At 35.9% G+C, this 20,271-nt stretch overlaps 1 protein-coding gene across 1 annotated transcript in view; it reads left to right on the forward strand.

Annotated features, from left to right (window-relative positions):
• Positions 1-20,271, forward strand: part of LOC126091660 (zinc finger protein 585A-like) — a 100,961-nt gene that overhangs the window by 49,207 nt on the left and 31,483 nt on the right. Inside the window, exon 4 of the mRNA XM_049907084.1 lies at positions 7,598-7,740. Coding sequence (XP_049763041.1) covers positions 7,598-7,740 — 143 coding nt within the window. The remainder of the gene's footprint in view (positions 1-7,597; positions 7,741-20,271) is intronic.

Here is a 20,271-nt window from a genome sequence, read left to right on the forward strand (position 1 = left end):
CTTGCAGACATTCTCTTTACAGATTTGGATGGGTGTTAAGGACTGTGATGAAGTTGAGAAGGAATCCGTGTAACTCCTCAGGAAGCTAGAATATTTGGACCTCTGGGCAAGCTACAAGGGAGGAGAGAGAGAATCAATCACTTTTGGGGAGAGATACTGGATGGTGGTACCATCTGTTACCATTTGTATAGTTTCCTCAAAAGCTTCCCATTCTGACCCATGGTGAAGCCTCCATAGAGCAAGATTTTTCCATTAATAAAGAGTATATGACAGACAACCAAGAAAGCAAGATGTTGGTAGCCATATGTTGAGTATATGATGGCCTGAAATTGACTGACAGTGTCTTCAAGAATGAAACAAGAAAATGATTTATGACTATTGCAATGCGTGAGATTAGTATGGTGAGGCTCTAAAGCAGGAACAATGTGAAAGGAATGATGCAGCCATGAGAACTACATGGAAGAGGTCCATCGTCCAGCAAGTTAATGAACTGAAAGCCAAAAAGTCTTAGATACTAGCCAAGATGGCCACAGAACTGAGTGAAATTGATGAAGAGATTGCTTCTCTCACAAGGAGTTTTGACTGGTTTTCATTGATTGATTTTCATTGTTTGTCTGACTTTTTAGTGTTTAACAAAATACTGAGAATTATTTGGCAGAGAAAATGTCACCATATATATACCCCAGTGCTGCCATGTTACTTTCGAAATTTAAATGTTATGTCATACAATATATTCCTTTTATGTTTCTTGTCCAATCTGATGCATTATATCACCTGGAAAGTTCATAGATCCTGTATGGGAGAAGGAGCAAAAACATGCTCTTAATTCAAAGTTTGTGTGGACTCATTAATAAACACACAAATCTTTTACCTAAAAATGGCACATTTTTATGCAACTTGCCTCTAAAGAAGGCAATAACTTGTTCATTCAAGATTAGAGGTAAAAACATGTTCAGAAATACAGAAGTCCTTATATTTTTTATGAATTTATCTGTTTAATTACCCTTCAGGTGTCAAAATTTGTCAGGGAAAAATGCTACAACTGTGTCTGGAAATCAGGGAATTTCATTTTTGGGAACTTGTGGTAACCGATTTTTCCAGATATGAAATCTGGCTTGGTAAAGTGATGTATTACTTTAGTCACAAATAAATAAATGATGATGTAACCATTGAAATAAAAAAGAAAAACTGTCAGTTTGCCAGGAAGAAAATGATGGATGCACCTGTCACCAGTGTGTGATTGTTGAAATCTGTGATATGTAACACTTAAGTAACCAACTGGGAGTTTACTTGCTTAAATTCGGATGGCCTTTCAAACCATGTGGTTAGTCTCAAAGGCCATACTATCATTACAACAGTAATGCAGCATACTAACCAAAAAGTTATGTGCACATACATATGCCCAAATTTACAAATGATGCCAATTGTAAATATGTTCATATGTGTGTGCACTATTACAAGGGCCACTGATGCCCATGGAGTTTTCTGTAACATTTCATTTACATTATGCTATAACACATGATATTTTAATGCTAGATTTATGTGCTTGTGCTCTTGAGAACAACAGAAAAGTTGAAATTCATTAATTGTTTCAACCAAATTAACAACATCAATGAGGGGAAAAGTTTCTTTTAACTAATTTTGATTGATATTTTGGTAATACAGAGGCTTGTGAGCAGTTCTCATCTGAATGTGAAAGACTGTGCACTTATTGTGTTCACCTATTTTTGTGTAGTCTCTTTTTGGGGCAAAGCACTTTTTGAAATGTTTTCCACAAGTAGATTTCATTAATGGAAAGTGATTTTGGAAGGTCTGCAAAAATACTCACAGCTATCACAACCTTCCCATTGTGATTGGAGCATTTTACTGCCAAAGATATTAAATGTGGGAAACAGATGGCAGTCAGAAAGTGACAAATCTTTCTGGTCCAACTCTTTACTCATGAGCAAAGTATCTTTTCAAGTAGGTGTGTTGCCCTATAGAAATGATTTCTTTTTCTTTTCTAATCTAGGTCTCAACTCATGATTTTTTTTCCATCCAGTGTGTCCAGCAGACCTGTGCTAGTTATTGTTGTACCCATTTGAGATTATCAATAAGCAGAATCCCTTTTACATCCCACAAAACACTGGCTATAACCACTCTGGCAGATGACATTAGCTCCACCTTGTATGCTACAGAACTTCTGATTTCAGCCCACTGCACTGATTACAGTTCCTTTTATGGAATGTGTTGGAATTATGTAATACATTTATATCGGATATGAGAAAGTTTCAGAACATCGTTCTAGAATAAGTTATATCGAGTATGTTCGAGAAGTATCGATTGTGGTGACAGCTATGTTTGTGTATATATGTGTGAGTGATGAGGCGCAATAGACAGTCTTCATGTGTCTATTGTAAAGTTAACATGTGTATATTTTAATAAAGTATTTTATAAGTAAAAGTGTGAACATGATTCAAAACATGGTAGCAGAGCGTGGTTGTTGAAAAGAAAAGTAGAAGTCAAATATTATATTGTGGCCGTCGCGTGTTATTTAGAAAGTTCGACATGGCTGATATAACTATTCCTGTATGTGATGGCGAGGACTATGGGAACTGGAAGCAGCGGATAATCATGTACCTAAAAATGAAGAAATGCCGTACAGTGACTACGAGGGTAAAAGTGAGTTCAGACAACGAAACGTGGGATGAAGAGGACTTGAAGGCTATCAACTATATTTATGGTGCAATCACAAATAAGCAACTAGAATTCGTGGGTGACAGAGAAAGTGCTTTTGAGATCATGAAGAAATTTGATGAATTATATTCGAAAGAGTCTACAGCCCTTCAAATATTATGCAGAAATAAGTTGGACAAATTGAGGTTAAGTGATTACAGTGATACGGGGACATTTTTCAGTGCATTTGAAAAAACTGTAAATGAGCTGAAATCTGCAGGCGCTAAAGTAACGGAAAAGGAGAAGTTAAATTATATGCTGCGAACGTTACCAGAGTCAATGAGCTATATTGGGGACTTAGTGGATGTCTTGAAGGAAGAGGACCAGACAGTTGAATACGTTAAAAGTAAGATTCAATTATTGAATGCAAAAACTGGAAATGAAGAGGTAAAATCAAATGCATTTCACACAGAAAGAAAATTGAATTCAAGAAATCAGGAGCAAGTATGTTATCGATGCGGCAAAGCAGGTCACTTCAAACGTGATTGTAACCAGGGAAGAACAAGTAACAGAGGCACATGGCATCGTGGAGTACATTTTCAAAGCAGCGACAGAGGTAATGGAAATATGCAGCGTGGAGGCTATAGCAATGTACAGCGTGGAAATTACGGCAACATGCAGCGTGGAGGTTATGGCAGCAGGCAACGTGGTCGAGGAGAGCAGCATGGTTTTAGCAGCGGTCGGTATCACAGCAAGCAAGGTTACCATCAGAGTGATCATGGTATGAGTAGTTTTATAACAGAGGTTAATTCTATAATAGGTCAAAATAAAACAGTAGAGTCAAGTAACAACAATCAAATTCAAATCAATTGGTTATTAGACAGTGGCTGTACTGATCATGTTATTAATAATGAGGAATATTTTTCTAAGAGTATAACTTTAAAACAACCTATAAATGTAAAAATTGCTGATGGAAAAATTTTGCAAGCTACTAAAGTTGGTAATGTAATTAGTAGTTTTCCTGTCTATGATCAAATGGTTCCAATTAATATGCGAAATGTTTTCTTTGTAAAAGACATAGACAAAAACTTGATCAGTTATGCTAAAATTACAGATAATCACAAAATTGTATCGGTAGGGAATAATGCTAAAATTTTTGATAAAGCTAATGGATTGATTGCGATTGCATGGAAAGAGGGTTGGTTGTATAAAATGAGTAGTACTATTAATAAAGGAGAAGTTAATGTTATGAGTAAAGACAATAATATGACAGCAAAGGAAAAATGGCAACGCATTTTGGGACATGTTAATTTTAATTATCTAAATACTTTATGTAAACATCAATTGTTAGATGGGGTTCCTTCAGAACTAGAATCAGAATTTATGAAATGTAAAATCTGTATCGAAAACAAAATGCGTAATGTTCCTTTTAAAAATAATAGAACCAAAGCAAAAGAAATCTTAGAAATTGTTCACACAGATCTAAATGGGCCTCACTCAACTACTGGAATGCATGGGGAAAGATATTTTCTTTCTTTCATTGATGATTACAGTAAGGCAGCTCGTGTTTACACCATAAAATCTAAAGATCAAGTAAACAAATGTTTTGTAGAGTATATTAATGAAGTTGAGAATCTCACTGGGAAAACTGTTAAAAAGATAAGATGTGACAATGGGAAGGAATATTTAAATGAAAATGTCTATGAATTTGTGAGACAAAAAGGAATTGTATTGAATGCTTGTCCACCTTATGTGCATGAGCTTAATGGTACTGCTGAAAGGTATAACAGATCCATCATGGACATGTCACGGTGTCTGCTAGCCGAAGTGCGAGTAGACACGAGATTTTGGCCTGAAGTGGTTTGTGCAGCAGCGTACCTCAAAAACAGAACTTTAGCTAATACCATTGAAAAGAAAACTCCTTATGAGATATTATTGGGGAAAAGACCTAATGTTAATCATTTGAAGTTGTGTGGGAGTAGAGTTTTTGTAAGAGTACCTGAGCAACTGAGAAAGTCGAAATGGGATAGGAAAGCCGATTTGGGGGTTTTAATGGGTTATTGTGAAGTAGGCTACAGAGTGGTAATAAATAATAAGATAGTTGTTGCTCGACATGTGGACATTGTTGAAAGTGGTGTTAAATGTTTTGGGTTTAAAGATTATGATTCAGTAAGTGAATATTCTAGTGATTCTGAACACGAAAGTATAGAAAATGAAACTGAACTAATAGAAAAACAGAAGGAAATTGAGAAAAATAAAAAGCTTTCTGATAATCATGAATCAGAGAAAGTACTTGAGTTGAGGAGATCATCTAGAGAAAGAAAACCAAAAATATTAAATGATTATGTTTACAGCAATTTTATTTATGTAAACTTTTGCAGTGCAAATAGTCCGGAAAGCTTTGAGGAGGCAATTAACAGCGCCGAATCAAATTATTGGGAAAAAGCGATGAATAAGGAAATTGATTGTTTGAACAAAAACAAAACATGGGAATTAGTAGATAAACCAGTTGATAAAGAAGCCATTGATGTAAAGTGGGTTTTCACAAAGAAATCAGAAAGTGTTTACAAAGCAAGATTAGTTGTCAGGGGGTTTCAACAAAAAGAAATCGTTGAGGATATTTATTCTCGAGTAACCAATATGCAAACATTAAAGATTTTGTTGTCATACTGTTGTCAAGAAGGTTTGGTTATAGAACAAATGGACGTAGAGACTGCGTTTCTAAATTGTAAAGTTTTATCTGAAGTTTATGTAAAGCAGCCAAGAGGATATGACGATGGTACGGATAGAGTCTGTAAATTGTATAAAGCATTGTATGGTTTGCGACAAAGCTCACGAGCTTGGTACAATTGTCTCGACGAGTTTTTAAGAAGTTTAGGTTTTAAAAGGAGTAAATATGATTATTGTCTTTATATATTGCGAGATGGAGATGTCTTGATTTATTTGATTATTTTTGTCGACGATTTGCTCATTTGCTGTGTGAGAAAAGAAAAAATTGTTAAGATTAAGAACTTATTGTCAAAGCGATTTAATATGAAAGATTTAGGTGAGGTAAAAAGATATCTTGTCATCGATATTAATTATGATTATGAAACAAGAGTTATGAGTTTGAGTCAAGAAAAATACATTGATTCATTAGCTGCGAAATATAAAATTGAAGATTCGATCTTGTACAAAACTCCAATGGAAGTAAATTTAAAGTTAGAACCAGCGTATGAAGATTGTAATGACGTTAGATATAGAAACTTGATAGGTGCACTATTGTACATAAGTTCGGGTACTAGACCAGATATTAGCTATAGTGTGAATTACTTGAGCAGATTCCAAAGTTGTTACAGTAGTACTCATTTTAAATATGCTTTGAGAATTTTGAAATATTTATATTTAACTAAAGATTTGAAATTAAACTATTGTAGGAATGAAAGTGCTGAGATATTAGATTGTTTTGTGGATTCAGATTGGGCAGGTGATAGTGTGGATAGAAAGTCAACTTCTGGTTATGTAATTAGATTATTTGGTAATGTTGTATTTTGGAAGTCAAGAAAACAAGCGAGTGTCACAAAGGCTTCAACTTTCGCAGAATATGTAGCATTGTCTGAAGCTGTAAGCGAGGTGAAACTTGTACATGATAATTTAGACATTTTTAATGTGAAATTTGAAAAACCTATTGTCATATATGAAGATAATTCAGGAGCATTAAATATAGCGAAGTTTGGTAATTTTACAAACAATTCAAAATATATAGAAGTGCATTACCATTTTGTGAATGAGTATTATTTACAGGGACTCATTGATATTGTTAAAGTAGATTCAAATGAAAATGTTGCAGATATATTCACAAAGTCGTTATGTAAAGAAAAATTCATTAAAATTAGGAATATGTTAAACATCGCGATATAAATGTAAGGAAGCGTGTTGGAATTATGTAATACATTTATATCGGATATGAGAAAGTTCCAGAACATCGTTCTAGAATAAGTTATATCGAGTATGTTCGAGAAGTATCGATTGTGGTGACAGCTATGTTTGTGTATATATGTGTGAGTGATGAGGCGCAATAGACAGTCTTCGTGCGTCTATTGTAAAGTTAACATGTGTATATTTTAATAAAGTATTTTATAAGTAAAAGTGTGAACATGATTCAAAACAGAATGAAAACCTGTACCTCGTACATGCTAAGAAATTGTGCACCATCAATTGTGTTCTTTGTAAAACTATTTTTGAACAGTGCAAATAAAATTATTTTCTCATTTGCCTTTGATGAGAATTTAACAGTGTGAGTGGCTGTTGTTGCAGTTTTGGACCACAGATCAAATTTCATTGGCTGTAAACTGTTAAAAATATTGAATTTAACAATTCCTCATTAACTTTTAACAACTTTGAATTAGTTATCATTGGCTGTAAACCATTCAAAATATTGACTTTAATGTCAGTTCATTAATCCAGTTTATCCATTTGAAGAAAGCACTGACCACATAACAAAATGGTATTTTTAAAAACCATGTAAGCAGAATTATATTCTAGGCAAGGGGACACATCATTTGCATTATTGTGTAACATGTAACAGCTTGACAAAAATAAAGTTGCAATAATATTAATGCAATTTCTGTAAAGTGCAAGCACCACTCACACATTTAGACCTTAGGCCTATTCTGACTGACTGAGTGCTGCCTACAAGGCAGTATGAGGAATGATCTATGATTGTGGAATGTATGATCAACATGTCACTGATTCTTCCTGCTGTTATTGCCAGTAGATGAATCTTAATGGTGCCATTGCTTCTTTATTCATTTTCTGTATCAGAACATTTCACCTCTCCCTGTAAAAATTTTACCTCGTCATTCTCATTCATAATTGGATAACCATTACACTGATATATTGATTTAGGATTTGTGTGTGTGTCCTTTTTTTTTTTCTTCTCTAACATGACACTGCCATTTAGTCTGTTTCAGAAGAGAGAGATAATCAACAAATTACAGAGGCCAGGACTCCTGTTCAACAACAAGACAAAATGTCTCTCAGTACAGTGGAAATGACAAATGAAAATGAGGCTGACGCTACTCCAGAAACTGGATCAGATGAGAGGTAATTCTCAAGTGCTGTGGCTATTTATCTTGTAGAAGCATTGTTTCTTGTTCCTGTTCTTTTCCATTTCATTAGTTTATTTATGGTCATTTAGTTTATTGTTTTTCTTATAATCAGTGGAGAAAAAACTGCAAGAAACTCGTATTTTATAAGATTATTCTGCTTAGACAGTGGAGCAGAGCTATTGCCATTCTCGTATTTTATGCTTGTGTAGAGTTTCATCTAATGTAGTGGAATAAGTCGCAACCTTAACAGATCCAGTTATTGGAAAGATGGGTCCCAGACTGAGCTTTACCCCCTGTGCTATTGGAATTGGACAAAATCAGTTATTTGTGACTCTTTAGAATAAGTAAAAGCAACATAATGTAGAATAAGTAAATGCAACATAATGTAAGTTTGAAAATTAAAAAAATTAAGTGCTTCATGTGTCTTTCGTCAGTATGGCACTAACATACTTGCACATTTTTGTGGTTATTGTGGATTCCAAGCAGGAAAAAAGACAAACGTACACACCTGTTATGTATGGAAAAATCTTGTACAAGATTCTTGCTGCTCAGTCCTGAGAACTGTATATTTTCATTGATAAAACAGAAATATATGGAATACATGAGAGTGAATCCTGTCATCTAGCACGAATAATGTTGCTATAATTTTCAGCAGCTTGAAATACGACATGTTCTGAGAGAAGTGCCACATCTAATGCAGAAAATGCTCTTGGATTTATCAGGTAATATTCTACAATAATTTGGAGGACTTCTAATCATTGTACTGCACTACTGCTGTTGAAGAATCATATCATAAAATAACAGGTAAAAATATTTGAGATATACCTTACTAGAATGAAATGATGGACAGGTAACTCAGGAATTAGGAAACGGTAAATTGCAAATTGATGATGTGCTTCCAGGTGTTCTGCTGAGTTGTTGTTTCCAGTTTATGCACAATATTTCAATGACCTGCCCATCTGCCTTCTTCATGTGCTTTGATTTTTGCTGTTATGTGTACTCATTGCCTTGACTCCATCCAGACTGTGAAGTATTGTTGATCTCTCGCTACTATTTATAGTCGAGTTCAACTTCTGACACACACTATGCCCTTTGATGGATTTTCGTTTTTCAGAACTCGCACTGAGTTTCCATGAAATGCAAATTCTTTCACTGTTTTATGACTAAGGTGGATGTGATGGCCAGCAAAATTTTAATAAATCGAGTGTTAGGCCCAAGCAATATTTCAGTGGAAACAGGTTCCTTTGTTTTTCTGACATCTTTATTTTGATAGACTCCTTAATTATGCAGTCCCAGAATCTAGGTATTTGCAACACAACACTGCTCTCATTGTGTTTCATTTCCTAAATAAATGTTGAGATGAACAAGTTGTACCTAATTTGCTAAAATCAAACATCACATTATCATGCCATTGCCAAATAGGGTTATGCACTGTGTAACCCAGGCTTTTGTATGAGAGAGAATTTGCAACACCCAAAGAATGCTAGACATCACTTCAAAAGAATTTCTTCATCTCTATCTGTACATGTTGATTAAACTCTTTGCAGATTCTAGGGCTGGGTTGACAATATGACATGGTCAAGCGGAATCAACGTAACTGAAAATGTCTGCATGCCAGGAAGTGAAATTCACAAGAAGCCAAAACAAAATGCAGGCAGCTGTGCTATAGTTAATCTCACTGACAAACATTTGGACAAAGATACAGTGAAAATTCATGCTAAAGGGCTAAATATTGCAACCACTCCAAAAGTGCTACCAATAGCACATTACATCAGCTCTGTGGAGCTTCTTGTAGTTCACTCCCACCAGAAGTAGCACAAGAGGTTTCCTGCAAAATCTGGAGAGTGCTCACCAAGGCAACAATGCTAAGATCAAACATCTCCTAGGGAGAACAAGTAGCATTAACAAATCTGTGGGAGAACAAGGAAACTATAGTTCTGCCAGAATGACAAAGGCAATACTATGGTCCTAAGGTCATGTATGGGCTACAATAAGAAGATTTTCAATCCCCTGAATGACATTGTATGCAGATAGATAACAGTCAATCTTGTAAATAAAATCAAGAAGATTATACTGACTCTTCTTAATCAATATAGCTTGCCATGTAACATCATTAAGGATCTCAAAACAGGAACAGCAGTGCCATTGCAACTATAAGGCCTTCCTAAGGTACACAATAAAGGAATTCTTTTAAGACTCATTGTTAGTATTCTTGACACACATACATACCAGCTGACAAATACCTGGAATGCATTGTCAGCAAATAAGTGGGAAAGTGCAAACAAGACATCCACAACTCCACTGACTTTGTATACCACCTCAGTCAAGTGCAACTCCAAGATACATGTTCAGTTTCAATGTAGTCTCCCTCCTTATGAGGGTTACACTTTCTGATTCCTTGGAACTAATCACAGAAATTTTCGACAGTTGTTTCACAGAACTTTTTACATCTATTTATTTCCTGTTCAACAGGAAAATATTGTAAACAAATTGATGGCATGGCAATGGGTAGTCCATTATCAGCTGAAGTGGTGATCCTGTACATGAAGCAAAGGCACTAGAATCTGCCAACTTGAAACCAATGTGTTTCTGTCCGTATGTGGACGACACGATTGTGTTGTCACCATGTAGAGTGGAAAAGCTTCAAGAGTTGCTGGAACATTCAGATCCATCCATGATAATATAACATTGATGACGGCATTTGAAAAATAATGCTACTTATCTTTCCTCAATGACTAAGTTAAGAGAAGAATGGGCTGATTCCTGGGTCACACTGTATGTAGAAAACATACACACACTGACCTCTATCTCCATGTCTTGAGGCATCATCATAGAGGCATCATCATAGAGGCATCATCATCCATCGCAAAGAAATTCAGCACTGAAGGCTCTGATCTCTAGAGGTCAAACAAAGAGAGCATTGCAAAAGAATTGCGGCACTTACAAATAGTGTTCCAAAAGAATGGGTACTGAGATCATCAAACTGAATGGGTGATGCAGTCTAAAATCAAGAACGCCTGAGAAAGAGGTTGAGGCTGAAACTGAGGGAAAAAAAAGCCATAAATTACTTATCTACCTTTCGCTGGCTCAATATCTGAAAAGATCGGTAGACTCCTATGGAAACAAGGCATCCAGCATATTTCACCCCCTTCACCTAAGCTAAGAAGTATGCTTTGTAATGTTAAAGGTTATCAAAGTGTATGAAAGCTGGGTGTGTATCACATTCCATGCAAATGTCTTACGGAGAGACAGATTATCAGAACAGTCAGGATCAAATCTGTAATGTTTGGATACAGTATTACTAGTATGCTGCTTGAACCATACCAGGTCAGGTCGAAGGAAGACATTGAAGCAATTCAGAGGCAGGCTGCTAGATTTATTACCGGTAGGTTTAAACAACACATAAGTGTTATGGAAATGCCTCGAGAACCCAAATGGGAATCCCTGGAAGGAAGGCAACATTCTTTTCAAGAAACACCATTGAGAGGATTTAGGGAACCAGTATTTGAAGCTAACTGTCAAATGATTCTACTGCTGCCAACATACAATGTGCATGAGGACCACGAAGATAAGATATGAGAAATTAGGGCTCATACGGAGGCGTACAGATATTCTTTTTTACCTTGCTCTGTTTTTGAGTGGAACAATAGTGGAAATGACAAAGTAGTGGTACAGCGTACCCTCTGCCACGCACTATACAGTGGCTTGTGGAGTATCGATGTAGATGTAGGTTCAAGGAACATTATTGACAGAGCCAACTAAAACAACCAAGTAAATCATCTGTTATTGAGCATGCCTCAAATATAATCATGAAATGAAGTACAATGGCACCAGCATCAAGGTGCAGATGGCTAGTCTCTGGAACAGCATAATTAAAGATTTTGTTGAAACAAAGACATCAGGAAACCTAATAAACAGGGGTGGTGGTTTCAATTTAAATAATGCTTGGGATCCAGCACTCAATTTATTAAAATCTTGCTGCCCTTCTCATTCACCAGTGTAGGAACACAATGAGAGGAATTGAATTTCATGGAATATCAGTATGAGCTGAAAAACAAAGGACCACCCAAGGGCATAGTGGGTGTCGGGAGTTGAACTCTGCTGTAAATAGCAATGTGAGACCAACAATAGTTCACAGTCTGGTTGGAGTCAAGGCAGCAAGTGCACTTAATAGCAAAACTTGCTGCACCTGAATAAGATGGCTGGGTCGGTCATCGAAATATTGTGCATACAACAGAAACAGCAACTCGGCAGAATACACAGAAGCTCACTATTTATCAACTGTCCCAAGAAAGAGATCCAAATTGCAAGATGGTCATAAATGATTATTTCAGATGGTGCGAAGTCTTCAAAGAGCAATGCATGCGAGGCACATGATTGTGTTTCATGATATACATTTGCCTGCAACAATGATGTTAGTGGCACTACCGAGGGAAACAAGGAACAATCATCTCTGATGAGTCCGTAGTGGGATTTACCACCATTTACAGTTCATGGGTGGTTGTGAAAGATGGAGCATTGTCCTTTGTAGGACCACAGAATGAACAAACAGAGAAATGTTTCAGAACAAGCATAATCATAGTTGGAACAAAATTTTGAGAAATTAGATTGTTCAAACAACATATAGTTAGCCAAGGTTTTCAACAAAGAATTTTTCACAGAAAAATGTCTGAGGAAATCATGTAGGGGAAGATTCATCAATAAGCACTCGCCTACTTGCAAGTGAAATGCAAATATCAAAGAATTATGTGCCGAGAGTACTGGTGGATTAGTAGTTATGTTTCATAAACATTGTGTACAGCTGATGAGGTCAGATAATTGTGAATTCACTTCTCTCAATGGATTGTGTTGAAATGGATGCATTGAGACTGATATTTCTCACTCTGAACAGTAACTACACACTTAAATTTCTAACTTACCATTTATAAGTTAAATACCTTAAATTAAATGAAACAACAAGTTTACTGTTACCAGTCACCGTTTTATTTTATTTTTTCCACGACGCGTTTCGAAGGTTTAAACCTCCATCATCGGGTGGATTTACATTAGTTAGTATTACATATGTGTGTATGTTGTGTTACGATTTTGGAGGAACTTGTGGCACTGCCTAGTGGGGAAACAAGACACTATTTCAGAATATGGTTTTGGATAACTTTTGACAAAAAATAAACTGATATCTAATGGTAAACTTTAATAAGTAAACTAGAGTACCTCCAGTGGTCACAGGTTCCTTTTCTGTCGTAACACTTCACATGTATACTGCCACATTTGTAAACAAATATGGCGTCTGGTATCAGCTGGGTGCAAGGTTCGTACAGCAGAAGAGAAGACATAATCGCAAAGTGCAAAGAATATAGATCGTAACAACATTATTATAGAATAATCGTTTAAACCATTTGGGGGTGTTTGCTTTGAGGTGTCGAATATATGTGTGTGTACTTCAGGTGGTATATAAATCCAATTTTGAAAGGTTAAAACAGCTAAACATTCATACTCGTTTATGCAATCAGGTGAAATGTTAAAATGGCTTAAACTTCATACTTGCTAATAACAATTAGGTGAAATGTTACAGGCTTGAATTACAATGATCATATTGGCTACAGCAGTAAAATCATAAATAGATGACACTCTTTGAAGAAAGAGAGAGAGAGAGAGAGAGAGAGAGAGAGGAAGGAGTGACTATATGAGAGCAAACATTTACATGGCAAGGAGTCTTAAGATTACATGTTGCATATATTAGCTGCCTAAAGGTTGGGGTAATACACTGGTTAATGTTATAAAATATGCAGGTAGATATACATTTGTGCCAGTAGTTGATGTACCTACAGTTTTAAGCTGACAAGGGGTACAAGCTGTTGGTGTGATGAATTATCTGTGAATGAGGTCAATCTCTTGTACTCTTGTCGGCTGTCAATATTTATGGTAAATATTAGCATGTGTGTGTGTGTGTGTGTGTGTGTGTGTGTGTGTGTTTGTGTGTGTGTATTTTTAAGAGTGTAGGCAGTTGCTGAAAGCAGAGATGATACTATTGTAAATATTGTCATTTTTGTCATTTAAGATGGATTCTGGTTGTTTCATTTGGTGTTTGTATATTTGGAGTGTTTCAAGGATGTCTAGTTTTCTGCCTTTTGGTTGGATGTGTAGGATGCTAATACTTGTGTTGTTAACATGGTGTTTTGTTTCATGTAGGTGGGTAGCTATTGCTGATGTGTGGCATTTTTTGTTTTTTAGTGCTGCCATGTGTTCCTTGAACCTAATCTCAAATGATCTGCCTGTCTGGCCAATGTAGATCAGTCACAGTCCAGACATTCAATTTTGTACACACCTGTGTGATGAAGTGGGTCTCGTGTGCCGATGTTGTGGGGTAACTTCTGTCCTATCTTGTTGTCTGTTGTAAAGGATATGCTTATGCCTTTCCGTTTGAAGACATTGGCAATCTGGTATGAAATGTTACCCAGAAAGGGGATTGTATGGAAGATGTTATTTTCTTTTTGTTTTTTGTGTTGTGATTGCTTTGCCATTATTGAGTGTTTTAGAGTGTCTACTATGGAGCTGTTATAGCCATTTTCAATAGCTGTTTGTTTTATTATTTCAATTTCTTTATCACATTTATCTTCTGAAAGTGGTAGTTGGATAGCTCTAGTAATCATGTACCGGTATGCTGCCATTTTATGTGCTGCGGGGTGGCAAGAGGAGTTGTGGTATGTGTTGTGGTAGGCTTCTGATAAATTTCAAACTGATGTCTGTTATTCTTTATTGTAATGGTAAGGTCTAGGAAATTTATACTGTCATCTTTTTGGTGTTCAACTGTGAATTTTATGCTTTCATGGGAGTTGTTGAAAAACTGATTCAACTCACTGATGTCATCTTTAGTGCCTTTGATTAAAATTATGGTATCATCTACATATCTGTAGTAGTAGATGATATTTTTGAGGAGGTGGTGATTGGAATTCAAGATTTTGTCTTCTAGGTTACTTATAAATATTTCTGCTAACAATCCGGAAAGATTTGAGCCCATTGCCAGACCATCTGTTTGTTTGTAGATTTTATTGTTAAATTTAAAATAGTTGTGTGAAAGTGTGAATTCAAGCAGGTCCATTAGTTCTTTAATGTGAGTTGAAGGGATTTTTTTGTGTTTATGTAGGTTGGCATTGATTATTCGTAGTGTGGGATCTATTGGCACAAATGAATAAAGGTTTTGTATGTCGAATGAGGCAAGTGTGGCTCCATCAGGTACTTGAATGTTTTTGACATATTGTGTGAATTCTGTTGTGTTTTTAAGTGTTATCTCATTATTGAATGTGTATGCTTGTTTGAGAATTCTGAAGAGTATTTTATTGAGCTTGAATGTTGGGCTGTTCCTACAGTTCACTATGGGCCTGATGGGGGTCCCATTTTTGTGTATCTTAGGTTGTGACCTAAGGCAAGGTGCTTGTGGGCTCATTGTTACAATGTTTCTTGCTTCTTGGATGGTGAGTAGAAAGTTAATGTTGCTTGAAATGTGTTTAATCTCCTTTTGTATTCTGGCTGTTGGATCATTATGTATTTCAGTTATGTTGCTGGTTTGGAAGAAGTCTAAAGTTATTTCTATGTATGTTGTTCTGTCCATTACAACAGTTGTGTTGCCCCTATCAGCTTTCACAATTATTGCATTATTCATGTTTAATTTAGACTTAATGGTACATGTAAGGGCTTCTTCTCTTTTCTTGTATGCTGGTAATGGTTTTGCAATTTCCTTTTCAATGATTTCGTTAATTTTGTGGCAGGCTGATAGTCTGTCGGTTTGCTTATTAAAGGCGATGGTCGAGATCTGTGTGACACAAGCAATGAGCTTCTCTTGGTTCTTTTGGTCCAGCGGAGCTTGAACATTGTGTTTTAAGCCTTTGCAGAGTAGTGCCTCTTCTTCTGCAGTCGATATTATGTTCGTGTTGTTGAGGAAAGGTGTGTAGAATGTGTGCTTCTTTTGGCCTTTTTGGTTTGGTCTGGGAGGTAATTGTTGCTTTATAAGATTGGCCAGTTTTTTCTTCTGTGTGGCTTTCGTTTTCTGTATGATGAACTCGGTGTACTCTTTGACTTTTTTGGTTATGGAATCATACTCTAATCTATGAAGCAACTTTCCCAATTGTAATTCTGCATTATAAAGCTGTGTGTTGAACTTTTGTTTTTTAATATAATGTTCTTTCAGTTCATTTTTCACCCAGAGTTTTCGTGCGATCTCCAGTGTTTTCTTCGCAGTCGTTGTGTTTGTTTTGATGTCAATCTTGACATAATTTGGGATGACGTTATTCTTGAGACAATTCCTATTGAAGTGCATGTGTTGTGTCGTCATTGCGACCTTTTCTGCACTGTTCTTGTACTCGAAAATAGCCTTGGTTGCCTGACTGGGCAGATTAACTTTAAATGCAAACATTTTTAGGTTAGGCTTTACCATGACTGTTACTGACATTAAATGAAACAACAAGTTTACTGTTACCAGTCACCGTTTTATTTTATTTTTATCCAAAACCATATTCTGAAATAGTGTCTTGTTTCCCCACTAGGGAGTGCCACAAGTTCCTCCAAAATCGTAACACAACATACACACATATGTAATACTAACTAATGTAAATCCACCCGATGATGGAGGTTTAAACCTTCGAAACGCGTCGTGGAAAAAATAAAATAAAACGGTGAACAGTGCAGAAACGGTCGCAATGACGACACAACACATGCATTTCAATAGGAATTGTCTCAAGAATAACGTCATCCCAAATAATGTCAAGATTGACATCAAAACAAACACAACAACTGCGAAGAAAACACTGGAGATCGCACGAAAACTCTAGGTGAAAAATGAACTGAAAGAACTTTATATTAAAAAACAAAAGTTCAACACACAGCTTTATAATGCAGAATTACAATTGGGAAAGTTGCTTCATAGATTAGAGTATGATTCCATAACCATAAAAGTCAAAGAGTACACCGAGTTCATCATACAGAAAACGAAAGCTACACAGAAGAAAAAACTGGCCAATCTTATAAAGCAACAATTACCTCCCAGACCAAACCAAAAAGGCCAAAAGAAGCACACATTCTACACACCTTTCCTCAACAACACGAACATAATATCGACTGCAGAAGAAGAGGCACTACTCTGCAAAGGCTTAAAACACAATGTTCAAGCTCCGCTGGACCAAAAGAACCAAGAGAAGCTCATTGCTTGTGTCACACAGACCTCGACCATCGCCTTTAATAAGCAAACCGACAGACTATCAGCCTGCCACAAAATTAACGAAATCATTGAAAAGGAAATTGCAAAACCATTACCAGCATACAAGAAAAGAGAAGAAGCCCTTACATGTACCATTAAGTCTAAATTAAACATGAATAATGCAATAATTGTGAAAGCTGACAGGGGCAACACAACTGTTGTAATGGACAGAACAACATACATAGAAATAACTTTAGACTTCTTCCAAACCAGCAACATAACTGAAATACATAATGATCCAACAGCCAGAATACAAAAGGAGATTAAACACATTTCAAGCAACATTAACTTTCTACTCACCATCCAAGAAGCAAGAAACATTGTAACAATGAGCCCACAAGCACCTTGCCTTAGGTCACAACCTAAGATACACAAAAATGGGACCCCCATCAGGCCCATAGTGAACTGTAGGAACAGCCCAACATTCAAGCTCAATAAAATACTCTTCAGAATTCTCAAACAAGCATACACATTCAATAATGAGATAACACTTAAAAACACAACAGAATTCACACAATATGTCAAAAACATTCAAGTACCTGATGGAGCCACACTTGCCTCATTCGACATATAAAACCTTTATTCATTTGTGCCAATAGATCCCACACTACGAATAATCAATGCCAACCTACATAAACACAAAAAAATCCCTTCAACTCACATTAAAGAACTAATGGACCTGCTTGAATTCACACTTTCACACAACTATTTTAAATTTAACAATAAAATCTACAAACAAACAGATGGTCTGGCAATGGGCTCAAATCTTTCCGGATTGTTAGCAGAAATATTTATAAGTAACCTAGAAGACAAAATCTTGAATTCCAATCACCACCTCCTCAAAAATATCATCTACTACTACAGATATGTAGATGATACCATAATTTTAATCAAAGGCACTAAAGATGACATCAGTGAGTTGAATCAGTTTTTCAACAACTCCCATGAAAGCATAAAATTCACAGTTGAACACCAAAAAGATGACAGTATAAATTTCCTAGACCTTACCATTACAATAAAGAATAACAGACATCAGTTTGAAATTTATCGGAAGCCTACCACAACACATACCACAACTCCTCTTGCCACCCCGCAGCACATAAAATGGCAGCATACCGGTACATGATTACTAGAGCTATCCAACTACCACTTTCAGAAGATAAATGTGATAAAGAAATTGAAATAATAAAACAAACAGCTATTGAAAATGGCTATAACAGCTCCATAGTAGACACTCTAAAACACTCAATAATGGCAAAGCAATCACAACACAAAAAACAAAAAGAAAATAACATCTTCCATACAATCCCCTTTCTGGGTAACATTTCATACCAGATTGCCAATGTCTTCAAACGGAAAGGCATAAGCATATCCTTTACAACAGACAACAAGATAGGACAGAAGTTACCCCACAACATCGGCACACGAGACCCACTTCATCACACAGGTGTGTACAAAATTGAATGTCTGGACTGTGACTGATCTACATTGGCCAGACAGGCAGATCATTTGAGATTAGGTTCAAGGAACACATGGCAGCACTAAAAAACAAAAAATGCCACACATCAGCAATAGCTACCCACCTACATGAAACAAAACACCATGTTAACAACACAAGTATTAGCATCCTACACATCCAACCAAAAGGCAGAAAACTAGACATCCTTGAAACACTCCAAATATACAAACACCAAATGAAACAACCAGAATCCATCTTAAATGACAAAAATGACAATATTTACAATAGTATCATCTCTGCTTTCAGCAACTGCCTACACTCTTAAAAATACACACACACACACACACACACACACACACACATACACACACACACACACACATGCTAATATTTACCATAAATATTGACAGCCGACAAGAGTACAAGAGATTTACCTCATTCACAGATAATTCATCACACCAACAGCTTGTACCCCTTGTCAGCTTAAAACTGTAGGTACATCAACTACTGGCACAAATGTATATCTATCTGCATATTTTATAACATTAACCAGTGTATTACCCCAACCTTTAGGCAGCTAATATATGCAACATGTAATCTTAAGACTCCTTACCATGTAAATGTTTGCTCTCATATAATCACTCCTTCCTCTCTCTCTCTCTCTCTCTCTCTCTCTCTCTCTCTTTCTTCAAAGAGTGTCATCTGTTTATGATTTTACTGCTGTAGCCAATATGATCCTTGTAATTCAAGCCTGTAACATTTCACCTAATTGTTATTAGCAAGTATGAAGTTTAAGCCATTTTAACATTTCACCTGATTGCATAAACGAGTATGAATGTTTAGCTGTTTTAACCTTTCAAAATTGGATTTATATACCACCTGAAGTACACACACATATATTCGACACCTCAAAGCAAACACCCCCAAATGGTTTAAACGATTATTCTGTAATAATGTTGTTACAATCTATATTCTTTGCACTTTGTGATTATGTCTTCTCTTCTGCTGTACGAACCTTGCACCCAGCTGATACCAGACGCCATATTTGTTTACAAATGTGGCAGTATACATGTGAAGTGTTACGACAGAAAAGGAACCTGTGACCACTGAAGGTACTCTAGTTTACTTATTAAAGTTTACCATTAGATATCAGTTTATTTTTTGTCAAAAGTTATCCAAAACCATATTCTGAAATAGTGTCTTGTTTCCCCACTAGGCAGTGCCACAAGTTCCTCCAAAATCGTAACACAACATACACACATATGTAATACTAACTAATGTAAATCCACCCGATGATGGAGGTTTAAACCTTCGATACGCGTCGTGGAAAAAATAAAATAAAACGGTGACTGGTAACAGTAAACTTGTTGTTTCATTTAATGTCAGTAACAGTCACGGTAAAGCCTAACCTAAAAATGTTTGCATTTAAAGTTAAATACCTGTTGATTTTCTGGTCTCATCTGACACTGTTATGATAATTCTGATGTGATCTCCCTTTATATCATTATTTTCACGTATATATCATGTATTAAACATATTCTTAATTGGTTTTCATTGATGTCATGCTTAAATTTTAATTACCACAGTGTACATCACTTTCAACAGTTACCTTGCATTAAAGAGCCCATTGAACGATAAAATAATAGGATATTCTCTTGCATTAACTTTTTCACTTATTTAGACAAGTCAGCAATTCATAAAAGTCTGTAGATAATCATCCAGTGTATTGATTTGTTTTTATTTATGTTGTGTTAGTGACCATGTAAACTATTGGGTAAACCTTGTAATTCAGTTACCAATCCGAATTATTAAAATTT

The sequence above is a fragment of the Schistocerca cancellata genome, chromosome 1, assembly GCF_023864275.1.
Source record: "Schistocerca cancellata isolate TAMUIC-IGC-003103 chromosome 1, iqSchCanc2.1, whole genome shotgun sequence".
Classification (NCBI taxonomy): domain Eukaryota; kingdom Metazoa; phylum Arthropoda; class Insecta; order Orthoptera; family Acrididae; genus Schistocerca; species Schistocerca cancellata.